This window comes from Dermacentor albipictus, chromosome 10, assembly GCF_038994185.2.
Source record: "Dermacentor albipictus isolate Rhodes 1998 colony chromosome 10, USDA_Dalb.pri_finalv2, whole genome shotgun sequence".
In the NCBI taxonomy this organism is placed as follows: domain Eukaryota; kingdom Metazoa; phylum Arthropoda; class Arachnida; order Ixodida; family Ixodidae; genus Dermacentor; species Dermacentor albipictus.
Window position 1 is genome coordinate 24,578,537 of NC_091830.1, and position 16,384 is coordinate 24,594,920.

At 46.2% G+C, this 16,384-nt stretch overlaps 1 protein-coding gene across 1 annotated transcript; it reads left to right on the top strand.

The window, feature by feature from the left end:
• Positions 1–110: 110 nt before the first annotated feature.
• LOC139050497 (uncharacterized) lies at positions 111–7,051 on the top strand. Its single transcript, XM_070526945.1, has one exon. The coding sequence runs from the start codon at positions 891–893 to the stop codon at positions 3,219–3,221; it is 2,331 nt and encodes a 776-aa protein (XP_070383046.1). The 5' UTR covers positions 111–890; the 3' UTR covers positions 3,222–7,051.
• Positions 7,052–16,384: the final 9,333 nt, after the last annotated feature.

Here is a 16,384-nt window from a genome sequence, read left to right on the forward strand (position 1 = left end):
GTGCAGCAGCGCAATTCTGTAACGTTTTTTCTGAACGTTGCGCAAGCACTCGAGGTATCGCGCACCGATCGCGAAAAAATTTCCGCGCTCAATTACGCTTTTAATAATTCCAGCTGAGCGCAGCATTTATGATTCTTTCGCGACGCGCGCGCGACTGTCCGCTGAGTTTCGTATCCGGCAGCTTTTCCAGGGCTTTCCCTTCCCTCTTCTCAACCATTAATCGCTTGGTGGGTAAGAAATTTTTTTTTTTCTTTCGCTAAATCCTCGTCGCTGGGACTTGAGAAACCTAACGAGGCAAGTGCGTTCTCGTTTCTCGTTCTCACCTCATTGCTACACGCGAACCTCGACGTTGTAAGTCAACGGCGGTATCTAGCGTCGGAGGTGCCCAGACATTTGAGAGCCCCTCTCTCCGCTACCCGCTTGTGCTTCCGAGTCCCTCGTACTAGCAGCGAGAGCGCTCCAAAAGGGATAAGCAACAAAACAAGAAACGAGTGATAAAAAGAACGAACGCAAGGGAAGGCGAAAGAAAGATGATTTATTCGCATCCTCGGCTGGTGTTCCTCGCCCGTTCCGAAGCCCCGATCGGAGGAAGCCCGGCCGCGATCATGGAGCATCGACGTGCGAACCCACGCCAACGACGGCCCTAAAAAGTCGCCGAAGCTTGTGCCCGTAGCAGCTGCAGCAGGTCGCGATGTGCGCCCATCGGCGTCGCGTACCTTCGAGCGGGAACGCGTCGTTGCCTGGGACGCCCGCGAAGTCGAGCCTGTGGCCGTGTTGAAGGGAGATCTTTCAGTGCGGCAAGCTAGTTCGTCAAACAGAGGTTCGTTCCTCGAGACGAACCCCCGCGGGTCCCCCATGGCCCACAGGCCAGCGGCGGCGCGATCCGCAAAATGACGTTCAAAGTGGGTGACTACGGCTGGGTCTGGGACGGCATCCAGTGGACCTCTTGGCGCTCGCTCAGCTCCGACCGAGACCACCAGCAACAGAAGCCGCTGCTGGGCTTCACGCTCTTCATTTGGATCAAGCGGCTGAAGCTCGACGAGGCCGAGCTCCTGCGCAACATTCAGGTGCTCGGCGGTCGCGTGTCCGAGTTTCTCGACGAAGCGGTCAGCTTCGTGGTCACCGACCAGGACCCGACCAAGGTAGGCGCGGCGGCGCCCAAACCCCCCGAAGAACAAGCGCCGCGCTCGCGCGGCCAGCTGATCCTGAGCCGCGCGCACAAGGGATCCGAGGCGTCCGCCGAAGACTGCGTCATCGACAGGGTGCGGGAGGCTCGCATTCGGCTCTGGAACATCAGCCAATTCCTGCGCTGGGTCGAGGTGCAACTCAACATCCAGCCCGCCGCTTCGCCCGCTCTCGAGCCCGCCGCCGCAGCGACGTCCCGCAAGCGCAAGGCGTCACGCCTGCCGCGACCGCTCATCAAGGTCGAAGACTTCGAGCAGGAGTTCAAGCCCGTGTACAAGGTGTTCAAGTCGGATCCGTCGCTCTACATCAACTCGCTGTACCCGTCGAGCCCGTTCGACGACCCCGCCGTTCAGGATCGCTACGTGCAGCTGAAGAAGTCCGGTCGAGCCATCTCCGGCGACTCGGACTGTTCCGACAAGGAGCCCGCCGTGACTGGGACGGCCAACAAGCCGCAACAGGGAGCCGCTGCAGCCGCCCCGGCACCGCCGCCCAAGCACCAGTACTGTGAGTGCTGCAATGCCTACTTCTACAACCTGCAGCAGCACATAGGCCCCGACGGGGCGCACCACCGCGAGTTTGCTCTGCGCGAGGACAACTTCGAGTGCGTGAAGGAGCTTATCGACTGTTTCCCGAGTCTGGACGACTTTGTGGGCAACGGGGAACATGGCGTAGACAAGGCGCTTGGTGACATGCACCCTTCGGCGTACCACTTTGCCATGCTCAATGCAGCCGGTATGCAGGCGTCTGCCGCTGCCTACCACCGGCCACCACCTATGCCATTCCCGACGAGGCCCACTTTCGACCCGGGACAAGTGATGGTGAAGCAAGAACCGCAAGACGACTCACCGCCCAGCGCCATGCACCATTCGGGACTGCTTTCCAGTGTAGGTGAGGCGAGTGCAGCCGTTCCCCTCGACTTCTCGCGGACGAGCCAGCTGTCGGAGATTTGTGGGCAGAGCTTCCCTCGGGAGTACATCCACCACCATCAGGGCCCTCCGGCACTGCCACCGCCACTCCTTCCGCACCCACCCTACCTTCCAGACAAGGCTGAGGAGCCACAGTCGTGCTGGATGGCGGGAGGCGCCAAGATGGACTCTGGTGGCAACGTGGCAGCGACGGCAGCGACTATGCCGCCTCCACCGCCACACCTGTCGCACCACTCGCAGGGGGTGCCACCGGTGTCAAGTTCCCACCACCTGTCGCTCGAAAACCTCAGCTTCCTCGACCCTCCGCAGCAGGATGCGATGTTCACGAGTGAGCTTCCGCAGCCAGACTTCTCGGTTGGCCTGCAGAACCTCCTGCACAGCATCTGTGACGAGACCGAGGATGAGAATGGTCAGAGGAGAAGTGGTGGCTCGCGGAGCGTCGATGGCCACAAGGAGAGCTTGGAGAAGGCCGTGGAGGGCGCAGCCGCTCCCACATCTTTAGTACCTCAGTCGCAGCCTCAGCAGCAGCAGCAATATCCTGCGTGGCCCTTCTCGGACCCACCATCCATGGCTGCAGAGAACGCAAGGTGTCAGCAGCAGCAGCCGTCCATGGAGAACTCGTCTTCATCGCCGCTCGAGCTGACAGCACACACTCCGTCCGAGGCACCGCCGTCATCCACGTCGAAGCAGACGGCGGCTCGAAGGAGACACAGCCGCGACGACGAGGACGCGACCAGCAATGGCATGTCCGAAAGCAACCCCAATCGCTGGACTGTCGAGCGAACGCGGCGAGGCGTCGGACTAAAGCTGAAGTTCACACCAGCGCGTAAGCAGAGCTCTTCGCTGCTGAGTCCCCCAACCCCGGTGCAGACGACTCCGCGGACACCAAAAGCGGCCAAGAGTGCTGGAGGTGGCGGCGGTGGTTCATCCTCGTTTGATGTCTACGACTGGAATGAGGAGGAGGAAGGTGAGTGTTCGGACTTTGTGAAAGTCCAGTGGCGGGTCATGCACACCGAGGACACGAAAGTGATCCTGTGCCGGACTAAGCAGTTTGCGCTCCCGCGCAAGCACGGCAAGGGTGTGGGTGGTGGCAAGCAGCTCGTCTACTGACATGTGCGGTTGAACGCTTGGAAGTTGTGCGCAGTTTTCCACATATTAGGGGGTTGCTGCTTTACCCTTGGGTGTAACACGTGTGCAATGCTGGACCTCCGAGGAGTGCAGCATTAGTGTAACAGTGAACTACAGAAAATGCAATATCATCAGTCTACGAGTCAGCAACCACTTTCTTCTTGGTCATAGAGCCAAGAGCGGTGTGTCCACGTCGGACTTTTAAGATGCGTCTTCAGGCATCTGCACTTCTTTCTCTGTTCTCATCACCGTCACCCACGAAGCCTGCGTCACACTCGCTGTAACATTTTGTCCATCAGACAGCTTCATGCACACTTCTCCGTGAAAGTGGACTGGGTATTCCACCTACCGCTTTGTTGCAGCATGACCTCCAGGATTTTGAAACTCTGAATGTTTAAGGGTGGCTTTCACGTAAGATTTCTTTTTGTGAGGGTTGCGCCCAGGTATTCCTGTGCTCCCAATATCGACAGAGGCTCCCTGTAATAGATTGTTCCTTGCAGTTTTCTTGCTAGAAACGAATACCTGGGCCCAGCTAGCCACAACAAACCTTGTGTAGCATTAACCATGATACGCTCCTTACAAAACCCCTCTCATCAAGTTTACATGTGTTCTGCAACACGCAAGTCAGGTAATACTCTCAGCCAGGAAAGAAAAGCCTAGCTGTCTATACAAAAATGCACTGTGTGATGTTTCTTTTTGTTTTTGAGGTGAACAAAACTTGTAGTTTCTTTCAGTCGCTTTAAATTTGCAGCAACTGCCCCGATCACAAAGTTTATGTTGCTTAGAATTTGCGGCAATGACAGCAGCCTTCCGAGGGTTCAGTTTAGATGGGGTATTGTCAGATATGGCATCCGATAACATCGTAGCGACCGTGACCGTTGCAATGAGCTCCTTTGTCGCTGGCTTCAAGTCACTCTGTGGTTTGTACAGTGTGTGTCTAAAAGCTGTTGTGTGAGGCAAGCAGTATATTGCTTTGTGCAGAGGCTTTTTATCTGCAAAACAAAGATGGAAAAAAAAAATGCTTGCTTGCATATCTAATGTCACTGTGTGTGTCTCTCCTGTTGCCAAGAGCAGCTTGTCACAAATTTGTGTCACATAAAAAAGAAGTGCTATGCCAAAATTGGACTTGACGTAGCTGTAAATACGGCTCAATTTTTTACTAGCGGCATGCACACTAAACCTTCGCCGATGTACGTTTCAGCCCAATGTTAAAAGTAAAATTTTTTTTTAAAGCTCTTACTACAACTGATCACAAAAATTGAGATGGGATCTTGTCTAACGTGCCACTGATGTTCTTCCTTGTGCAAAGCCTGATAAGTTTGGATCGAATAGTGCAGCTGCATTCAGACATTTGTGTTCCTCAGATGTGACAGACCTGTGTTCTAGGTGCTGTTGACTTCCTCAGATTATTTATCTCTCGAGAGGCTGTACTGGCGTAAGCTGCAGATAACGTCATGCCCATCGGCTGATATCCCCATATGCGTTCTACGCTTTGTGTGTGCAGTTGCTTTGCTTCGCTGATTGCTGTATCAATCTTTACCCCACCTTTTTTCCTTTACAATTGACATGGTTGCTGACAGCTCGACAGGTGGCTTTTGTGCATTTGTGTGTGCCCTCCGGTGGCAACTGAAACATGAAATTTGTCAATAGTTTGCTCTGTGGAAACCCTTCCCATCGGCAATATGCATTCCTTTGTTTTACCGAAATCTGGCCATTCTCGTAGTAGACAGGTTGTCGCTTTATAAAACTGATTTGCTTCACAGCTACCACATCAATGTTCAAACTGATGTTCAGGCTGACATTTAGGCTGATGTTCAGGTCAACGTTCAGGTCAACGTTCAGGTCAATGTTCAGGTCAACATGGCATATGATAGCAGTACTTTAAATGATTTTTAAACTCCGGTTTGATGTGGCATATGATAGATGGTTCTTTGTTCTTTCTTTTTTTATATCTGCTTGATCAAAGAAAGTGGCAACACTGAAGTTCCGATTTTCAAGTCAGAATTATGAAATGGCCCACTGACCACCGTCACAAGTTTTGTTTGCTAATGTGAGGGTTGCACCCAGGTATTCCTGTGTTCCCAAAATCGACAGGGGCTCCCTGTAATAGATCGTTCCTTGCAGTTTTCTTGCAAGGAACGAATACCTGGGCCCAGCTAGCCACAACAAACCTCGTGTAGCATTAACCATGATAAGCTCCTTACAAAACCCCTCTCATCAAGTTTACGTGTGTTCTGCAGCACACAAGTCGGGTAATACTCTCAGCCAGGAAAGAAAAGCCTAGCTGTCTATACAAAATGCACTGTGTGGTGTTTCTTCTTTTAATACATTCAGGCTATGTAAAAGTTATGTAGTGGGTGCTTTGCTCCGACTGGGTGATGTACCGCCAAACTATCAGCTTGACTGCGAAGACTGAATTTTCGGTCAGCGGTGATCACAACGGGACATGCACACATCCGATTGCGGTCACATAAAAAATGAGCATGCCGGGCTGACTGTCTATTGGGGCATACAGAATTATTCTGTGGGTTGTCAAGGCACCCTTAAATTGTCCATCGCCAGACCACACCTTTATTATACAAGCATTAATAAGTACCTTTCTTGCAGACTTCATGTTTGCCTATATCTTTAACCCTTTCTGGTGCAAATTTTTTAAATGAAAATTTTATATTATGTGCGTCTGGGAACGACAAAAGTCAGAGAAATAAATGAAAAATTTCCAGTGGGATTTTTTGGCCGCAGATTATTTGAAGACCATTTCTTTTTTTGTGCCATCCAAGGCATGCTGTATGCAGCAGGCTCCAAAAATAGAGCATAGAGGCCTAACTCCATTTCAAGGAGATCCATATTTACCTGCTGCACAAAGTTTATAAATTACGTAATTAGCATAGGGAAAGGGACATAATTAACAAGGGGAAATTGGGAGATGGAAATTCGAGTCAATGAGCAAAATGAGAACAATGTCGAAGTGGGAGCGAACGTTTTGACGAGTGTACTTGTCTTTTTCAAGGTGCCTTGAAAAAGACTTAGTCCACTTGTTGAAACATTCACTCCCACTTTTACTTTGTTCTCGTTTTGCTCATCATAATTAGCATAGGTGACGCTCACATTTCTGAAAATAGTCTTGCTGTTTGTCTTCCTTGGCAGCAGACATTTTCTGCAAAACATTATGATCTCTGCAGGAATTATCGGACCAGAAAGGGTTAAAGATGGCCAAAGCAATGCTGAGCCAGAAAATTTCAACACTTTCGCCCAAATTTATTGGTTTAGTACGAAGCAATATCGAGGTTGATTCAGCGCATTTGTATTTGCCTTGGCTCTGCATTGTGGACTCTTAGCTAATGCCGCTGCAACATCCAGCCAGTGAACGCGATCAGCGAGACATAAGCCTGCTGCACGAGAGCTCATCCGACTCTGTTCTCTGTGCGCTTTTGTTTCTGTTGTTGTTCTTTTGTTTGCCTGCCTTTTGTCATGTGCCTGGCTCTCTTTTCACTTCCGGTCACAACGTGTTCCCTCCATATCGGCATTGTGTGTTCTCACTCTTTGCAAATGCCTCTCACGTGGGACAAACAACGACAGGATGCAGCCTAGAAACGATGAAATCACAACCGCAAGAGAGACAGAGACATTTTCTTGGTCAAAAAAGCGAAAGGGGATGCCTTGGCACGTCTGCTAGTCATGAGAAAGTGGGACCCACACGAGTCCTAAAAAAAAGAAAGGGATGTTTAATGATGCGAGTGAGGTTTCTGCTATTTGTGTTTAGTTTTTCTAAGTTATCTACATTTCTGTGTTGATTGATTGATTGATTGATTGATTGATTGATTGATTGATTGATTGATTGCCATTTCTGTGTTACATTCTTATTTAAACTTTTTGCTGGTGTGAGGAAGCCACTGAAATATCTGCATCTTGGCTGAAGTTCATTCAGCGACCATCACACTGTGACAATAGGGGGTGTCAAAATCCACACCCCAGCGACGGCGCCCTTTAGGTAACAGATGCACATCTCAAAGGTTATGCTTTTGCCAGCTGTACGCGGCGGAATTGATGCGGGAGCCGGAAACAAGTTATAGCCATTGCATTTTGAGTGCACTTTTTGACCAAGTAGCTAACATGCAGACGACATAAACATGATGAAAATCCAGTCAACGTTACTTTGGCCAATGTCGGCAAGAGTGCACAATGTCTACTCATGAGTTTGTGGTGGTTCCAACTATGCTCAGCGCTGAAATTTTTGGCAGGTACTATGATAACAGTGTGCTTTGCAAGCTCAGCCTGTTTGTTCTCAAGATGTTTAAATTATTTTAACACCACATTGAAGTAGTCCTTCGCCGTAGAAGATGGTGACAACATTTAGTGAGTATGACACATCCACTGAGTCGGGTTATGGAGTGGGTATTTTGAAATTGAGTCACTAAAGTGTTGATTTTTCAGATTTGAGCTACTGAAGCAATCCTTTGTGGTCGAGTATCTAGCTTCTGACTCAGCTGCCTTACTTCAGTTGGCACCCTTTGGCTATTCCTGGCGCTTGGGCCTATAAAACCCATATGTCATCATCTTACTTCAGTGGTGCTCAAATGCTCATTAGAGAGAGGCCGAAAAAAATTTTTTGATTGAGCTAAATTGGTAGATTAGAATCAACCAATCTAATTTACAAGGTCAGCCTCATCATGAACTATAGTATGGCAAGCCGTGGAAGACATGAACTAAATACAGTTGGCGACACTTCTTACGGGCATCTGCTAGGCACCAAAGAAGGGTCACACTGGCATTTCAAAGTATGTTAGGGTTAAACCTCGTGTCTTTTGGAGTGTATCTCCCCTCCCCCAACACACACCCACATTAGGTGTGTTTTGGGGGAGGGGAGACCTGTATAAACGCTACCAAGGAACGCACTTGTTGCCCTGAAAAATATTAAAGTCCTCTTGTTGGAACATTGGCTCCAGCCTGAGGCATCCCTTGTTAGGCCACTGTTAATCTCTTAAACTTTCCATCTTCCTGTGAACACCTTATTTTGTTAGGGTGCCCTCATTAGTGTTCTTTAGGGCATCTCATGTAAAGCTGGCAACGACACAATTGCCTGCAGATTAGCCAAAACCTAAAGTCTTGTCCTGTACTCATGGACAGCTTCATTTGGCAATGTACAGAAAACTCTGGAGGCAGAGTACATAAGCAAAAACACTCCGATAGTCATGCATTCTCATCCACCTTAGTCTAAACTGGGGAAGATAAAACTTGTACATTGTATTTGCAAGAGCAAAACGAGGCAAAGTACACCAGTGAGGGATAAATTTGACTTTTCACCTTTGGGCATATGTGAAACTGACGCATATGGAAGCTATGCTGATTTAGTATCTGTTTCAAGAAACGAAATGCACTGTCATACTGTGCCAGGCTACTTGGCTTAGTAACACATGCATACAGAAGCTCCATCCCTCTTATAGTTTTCCCTTCATTGCCACAGGAAGCTGTCTGTAAGTATAGGAACAAAAAAAATTTTTGTTTTTGTTTTTAGGGAATCGAATTGTTTAGACATGAAAGAAACATATTTTGAGAAATTTAATGAATGTTTGGCAAGTTATGGCTGCTGGTTCTGCACAATTTGCCACCGGATATGCTGCCACACAGCTTTGAAAGCCACCTGTCTTGCAGTGTGAGATGGGTACGTGCGTGTGTGCTTTGTTGCGTGCAGTTAAAAAAATGTAATTCGATGTGTGCAGCGCTTTGTGCCAGAAAGAAGTGCTTGCACTTGTTCTGCGGGTTCATTTTTCAGTGAAATGTTGTGTGACTGCTGCTTGGGTCTCGATTACGGATTTGAGAGTTGCGCCACATAGTTGAAAAACACGACCACACGCGCAGGGCGATGCCCATCAACTTGCATGTGTGACTGTCTTTCTTTGTTATTACTATGCAGTGCAATCTCACGCCCCGCGGTCTTGAAATGGGAGCTTGCTTATCACATGACGGGCATTTATTTCCCATGAACCTTTCCTTTGCATACTTTTTTACGACGACTTCAATATTGTCACGTGATGCTTCCTCCTAGTCTTTTTCCTTTCTCTGTGTGTGTTGGGTTCTTATGTTGGGCTACGATCTGGGTGAGCTGTTTTCATTGTGCTCAAAAAAAAAAAAAAAAAGAATGTTCTGTCTTCGTAGCTGAACCTTTCCTGGTATTGCTAATGAGAGTGCCTGGTACAGAGTGGCTGCTGTTTTTAGTTGTTTTGGCCCGAATGAACAAAATTTTACTGAGAAGATGCTTTAGCTTGGGAGTTTCTGTTGGGATACAAATGCACAGAGATATTCTCTTGCTCCAAATCCACTGAAGCGATTTTGGTGAAGCTTGGGGCATTATAAAGATAATGTTAATCACAAACTGCGTAGCTGTAAAGAAAAGGACTTCAGGTTCATATTTGTGCTTGTGTTTCGCGGTTTACCTAGGCTGAAATTTTACGATTCTGGAAGAAGCGGCCTAATCTGGTGCTCACTATGAAAAGGAGGTGAATGAGTGTACAGAGGTGCACAGTGACATGCACTAGATTAGCACATGTATTTGTGTGCTCCTGAGACTTCGTGTGCGAACCTGCTTCCTTTTGTGCTGCTTCGCAGTCTTTCGATGAAATGTTCGTTGCTTCAGTGAAAGTAGCAGTGGTGAGGTGCTGGCGATGTTCTTCTGGAGACACAGATGTCTTCAAAGACATTTGGATGCGCAAATGTCTTCAAAGACGTTTGTGGCTCCACATACGTTTGGGCCATTGATGCAGGCCTTTAAAGGGCCACTAAACAGAAACTGTAGACCAGACCAGACTGGTTGGCTATGCTTTTCAATCCCTCAGTGCGTTCGTCGCCGCAGTACAATTTGTGGAGCAGAGAGCTTCTGCGGGAATGCCAAGGTAGTGCCATCGCCACCTGTATTTTGCCTTTTTGGCACTGTCTCGGGCACTAAGACCCCGTCGTTGGTGGAACTAACACATTTGGCACTCAAGAGGCATAACCTGTCATGACCCAAACACTAGAGCGTGCAAGTGGATGAGATTGGAGGAGCGCAAAATGGACAGAAGCACTTCTTTTACGCTTCTCCATTTACAGCTACTTGTGCGCTGTGATCTTCCAAGTGATGGGTAACCGACTATGCCTGTTCTCGGCATTGCCAAGTAACCTACCAGTCTGGATTGGCATGACATTTTCTTTGGTGCCCATTTAAAATCACTGTTCCTGGTCATTCTTCATTCCGTGGTGTTGCAACTCTTTTGCTTGCTTTGTGGGCTGTGTGGATGGAAACATAAGTGTTTCAGACCAAGAGTACTGGAGGGATACCGACAAATAAGTGTTCACAGATGTTGCTGACATGGCAGTTATGTCAGCATGGGGATGACTGAAATCAGGCTCACATGACTGTCGGCTCCGTTGGGCTTGAAGAGCGCTTGTGGCTTCTTATGTTGAATTTCTTGCAGCTTGCCTGTCGTGAGAAATTTTTTATGCAGCATTTAACTAGCTTATACTTGGAACTTACAAGTGACTACCGTTTTGCTTACTTTCAGAACTTTCACCAAAACTAATAGTTTGGTCGATAAAAAACAAGCTAACCAGCAGTGTCTGCTGCTGTTTATATGTTACCTAAACATTAAAATCCACATGGGTTAGCCCCTTCGGAAGCCACTTAATTATGGAGTGCATTTTCCAGCTGAGTGAATGCAAAATTATTGCGCACTTTCCATAATTTCCATCCATGCACTGCCCTGTGGTAGTGTCTGTAAACCTCCATGGCTGAAAGCGCCAGCAAGTCTTAGGCGTACATGGGATGACCTTTCTTGGCTGCTCATTTTGTGTAAAAACAAACAAGATAAACGAAAAAAAATGTGGGTGGGTAGGGAGAGGGAAAGGAGATATGTGCTTTGCAAGCGTGCAATGTGCGTCTTGTAGTTATCAGACTTTGGAAACGGTTATCTTTGCCATAGATGCACATTTTTTGCTCTCCTGTGTTGCTTGCTGATGTCGTCTTGACTTCCATGGCCATGACTTGTTGTCAAAGTGTGTGGCGCCTGCTGCGAGTGCAAAGGATGAATTGACTGTATTCTTGTAGGAAGTGTTTCAGTGGGTTGTTTTGTTTACACCGCAGCATTCATTTTGTAGTGCAGTTGTATAGGCTTTTTTGTTAAAATGTTGCGTGTCGCTTTTGTAAACAGCGAGTCAGCAGTGGTAGCTCAAAGCAAATCAGATCTGACTATAACTTAGGTCACAGGACTGGAGAAAGCGTATGCGCGACATTCAAATCAAAGATATGTGCACTGTGTGGTTCTTTGGAACACACACAGGGATGATGGTGAAATAATGCTTTTTTTCTTCGGTATGTTGTTATAGTTGCATATTACTACTCATGTTATGTTGTCTGTTAAAGAAATTGCTTAGGAAATAATTCAATTCTTCACTGCTTAGTTTCTCTGTCGCCTTCAAACTGCTTTTATTTGGTACCACTTGTGGCCATGTATATTTATACAGCAAAGCTGAGCATCAACTTCTCATTTTTAAGTTATTTCGTCTTTAGTACATTTCACCGTTTTGTTGCGTGTTGTGTAAGTTATGACTCTTGACGTCTTTGCTTGCGTTTGAGAACCATCGCGCAAAGTACGACGCAAATGCAAAACTTGCATATTTTGTAGGAATTTGTTCACTGCTGCAAGTTACATTCGAAATTACCGATCAAGTTCCGACGAACAAATTGCAGTTTTCTAGCTGCATGCTTTCCTTGAAAGAAAGGGAAAAGAAAAAGTAAGACTAATTTTAAGTTTGATAGAACGCATTGAACTCATTTAATGCATAAATTTTTTCAGATGAGAGTAGCAAAATGCTAGTGGCTTCCAAGGTGAACAATGCAATTAATTTTTACCCTTACTCGAGTAACCATGTGTAACAGCATCACACATTAGAGGTCTGTTTTGGTCATGATTTAAACAGTTACATTATTGTGTTCATCTGCAGCTTTGCAACTAGCTGAACGCTGTCGAGGTTCAGAGAATGTGCATAGAAAGAGGAAGTTCTTCCGCTATTCCAATCTCTAGCAAACAATACGTCAAACAAGTAAAAGAGTGTTTTGCCAAAAAGAAAAGAAGGTATTGAAATTTTGTGTGTGTGTGCATGCAGTCGCAGGAATGGTTTCTATGTGCCATGTGTGTATCATAAGCATAACGAGTGTGTTTTAATCAATACTGCAACACAAAAGATACAGTATGTTTCACGATGGCGCGCCCATACGTGCGGGAAACAGAACCATTCGGACTGCAGGTTTTGGTCTCCAAACGCCATTGTGTACATAGACAAACGGTGCCGCAAGGACGACCTGCTCAATGGAGAGCAACTGTAACTCGCTACACATTTGTGGACAAAAAAAAAGAGAGAGAGAGACCTTTGTTGCAACCTTGTACATACATACCTGAGTGTAGTGTGCTGTTTTCCTAGTGATGCCATCATAGTAAATAAAGGCTAGTTTGTATCACAAAGTGGCCTGGAACCAACCTGTGTCCCCCTCTCATGTCTTGTCGTCTGAAACTAAATGTTGATCAGTTATCTTTAAAATATGAACGTTTTTTTGCTTTTTTGCACGTTGTCAGTAGTTCAAATGGCATTCCACCTATGATACCAGGATCGTCCGGTAGTGAGTGGTGCATAACAAAGGAGCTAAAAATGAGTGAAAGGAACCTCTACAAATGTCCAGGATGGCTCAGGATGGCTTGGGTGCAAAAGGTTAATTGCCCAGTCCAATGGCTGTAGTGTTCTCCATCGAGCACAAGCTGTCAGGTTTCAATTCTCGACCGTGGCGGTGAGTGCTCACGTCAACAGAACTCCAAGGCCTGATTGACACAATCAAACGCATTTGTCCCATCACTATAACAGCACTGGTGTCCAACATGAGACAGCGTTTTCGCGTCAGTTTCTCTCCAAAAATGGGACAGCAGCGATCCTAAAAGCATCAACCAACGTCACTGGCAAGTTTAAGGGGCAGGCAGCCTTCCTATTGAAATTGTGGGCTTTCAGCAGAATGTAGAGGCATAATATTTGGCTCTGATCTTCGTTACAGTATCACTCAATAGCAATGCAAGTTTATTCGCCATGCTCAAACAGTGTTGCTGGGCCCACTAAAAAAACCTTCAAAGTTAATCTAAGCCCTCCGCTAGTGTCCGTATAGCCGCCTTCCTTATTAGTTCTGCTCCATTAATATTTAAATAATTTTCACATTCTTTTTTCCCTGAAATACCAAATGCTTCCTACATTTGTGGCGAGCCGAAATTTGGCCTTTCCCATCGCTGTCGTCTGCTCAAAGACAGGTGCACAGAAGTGTTCCTTGCTATGAGCAGGTAAGTATTCAGAGGTATGTACTTTTATGCCCTGCTTTTTGTTGGACTGTGCGCATTTTCTATTAAGGACAGTTGCTGGCTTGCACTAGTTTTCCCTCTGTTCCCCCTTGGTGAAATTTGTCAGTACACCATCTAGCGTGAACGAGAAGGATGAATGAAAAAGTTTGTAGGTTAAGTGCTTCCTTTCGCCAAGGAAATTAGCCACAAAATGAATGTGAACTACAACTGCTAGATATGCACAGAAACAAGGCTACTTATGGCTACAAATTAATCATCTGCGCAGACCAAATCTTCAAAAGTCGATGCTGAGAGGAAGCCTAACCTAGAAGCACTTATCTAAATTACATGCAAAAAGAGAATTTATTTTTGTTTTCATCCACTGCACCAAATTTGACAAGCCTTGCATTATTAGAAAAAAAATTAATATTTTATTTAAAAAAACTAATACCACCTGTAGGAAGCACATTCCTTATTTAGGCCATCATTAGAAAAATTTGTGAACGTCAAAAAATTCGATAAAACGAAGCACAGGAGTCTGTACATCAGCAAAAACTGTTATATAAGGCAGACAAAATTGACAGATAAGCTGTTTTGAAATATGATGCTAATTTGCAAAACCCTTGTAAACATTGTAACCATTTCACTCGCGTAACATCTACACCTGACTTTCCAGTTCTGTGGGAACTTGCAAGGTAGATGAAAGTAATTAATAAAGGGACAATGAGGCATCCACCTAACGAGACATCCACCTTCCCTCCACCTTGTGGGTTTCCGCAGAACTATTACATCAAACTCTTGCCTTTGCTTTGTGTTGTCAACAAATTTGACTTTGCTCTGCCATCTGCTAGCCGCCTGGTTAGCTCAGATGGTAGAGTGGCTGCCCCAGAAAGGCGGTGGTCCCGGGTTCGAGTCGCGGGCCAGGACAAATTTTTCTTCAACTGCGAGGCTTTTCTTTCAAGGAACCCGTGTGGGCTTCCTTTGTAGCAATCGCTACGAGTAGGTCGATGTCTCATTTTCTTTTTATTAACATCTGCACCTATCAAACTTGCATGCTTCCGATGCTCCAAGAGATGCAATGTACAAAACTGTGATGCCTGTTTTTGGTGCTTACTAATTGAACTTTGAGCTCCATTTTCCTTTTTTCGAAACTTCTTGATAATAGAAGTTTGCCTTCTACAGTTTGCACAATTAAGATTTCCCCTTTAACTGCAAAAAGTTTCAATCAAACCGGTTTGGTGGTTTGTCTAGTGAAAGTGCTTGTTCGTTTCACATGCATTTGAATGGGGAAATTGAAGTCTGCACCTGAGGGAAAGCTTCCTGTAGACTTTCTTTGTGGTTACCTAAACTCCCTCTGTGGCTCTCATATAAATATTTCTAGCAGAATAACGAGAGTTCAGCCCATGCAGCGCCAACAAGAATTTCAACATTGCTCCTGTGTGCCACAAGAACATAAAAAAAAGGAAACAAGGACAACAAGCGTTCATTGCTGTAGGCGACGATTGTGGTAGTGCAATCTGGTATGTGACACGAATTGGGCAGACTGCAGGAAAAAGCAGCTTCAGCACAAACACGCAGAAACTAAATAGTCCAAATGCATTCAGTAGCATCACGGAAACAGCTTGCACATACACATTAGCTCAGTAAAATATGGAGCATCATAGCAAGTTTGACAAGGGTTCTTAGCTGGGCTTTACGTACTGTCAACCATAAAATTTTAGGGAATATCTGAGAATGAATATCTGTGCAGCCCCACTACATAGCACAGTATTCGCATTTACAGTCTCTCCTAGTATATGTGAACAAGATATACCGACAGTTTTACAGACTACTGTTACAGGCTGCTTGGAAATTGAGCGTTTTCTAGAGATCCTGTGGTCCGCAAACTTTTGTGGTTAACTGTACATTATGGTAAAACAGGACATTATGGTGCATTATGGTGAAACCAACAGCACATTATGTTGAAAAACCAACAGGCTAAGCAACTTTGAAATGTTGCACTAGACTTCGGACGGCGACAAACTGAAGAATGCGGACAGACAGTTAACTTGGTTCTTCAGTTGGCCCTCATCCTAAAGTCGCACTGTCATGTTTCAAACTGTGCAGTACCAACTTACGCAATATTTGATATTACTTCACAACAACAACAAAAAAAAAAATGAAAATTGCCACAAGTCGGGCTCGTATTGCGCCAACTACGGGATGAACCAACGCACTTTGGTGGTGCCCTTGATGGCTGCAGGAAACAGGTTCACACCACTCTGTTCAGGGGGCATTAATGTGTCTTGCCGCGCTAATTTTGCGCTTGAGTAGAAGCGTGGGAGAAGCAACAGCAAAAAATAAAAGTGGAAAGCAACTCGTTGCAACTCGTTCTTTGCATGGTATTGAATTATACAGCATCCTTTCTTTGTATAGACTATGCAAGTTCAGGTTAAAACCTCGCTTCCTTCTGGTATACTACTAGCTTTGCCAGTACCACTTCCTTAATGAAAGGCAATCAATGTGAAAATTCAAAATCTTTTTTTTTTCCTTTGAAGTTTGCAGAACTGACAAATTCCCCTAAAATTTTAGGCTTTCCCCGACAGTAGACACGATTGGTTGCAAGAATTGCACGGTCGAGTATTAACGATTGTGTCAAGCACACTTGTATTTTATCGCTGTTCACATGGCCTGTATCAGGCACGGCAAGCCGCAGATGGGCCACCAAAAACAAGAAACCCCTGCAGGCCCGTCTAAAGCATTGCATGCCATCTTAGAGCACAGCTCTGGGTGCCAATTCATGCAGCAAGCGTCAGCGTT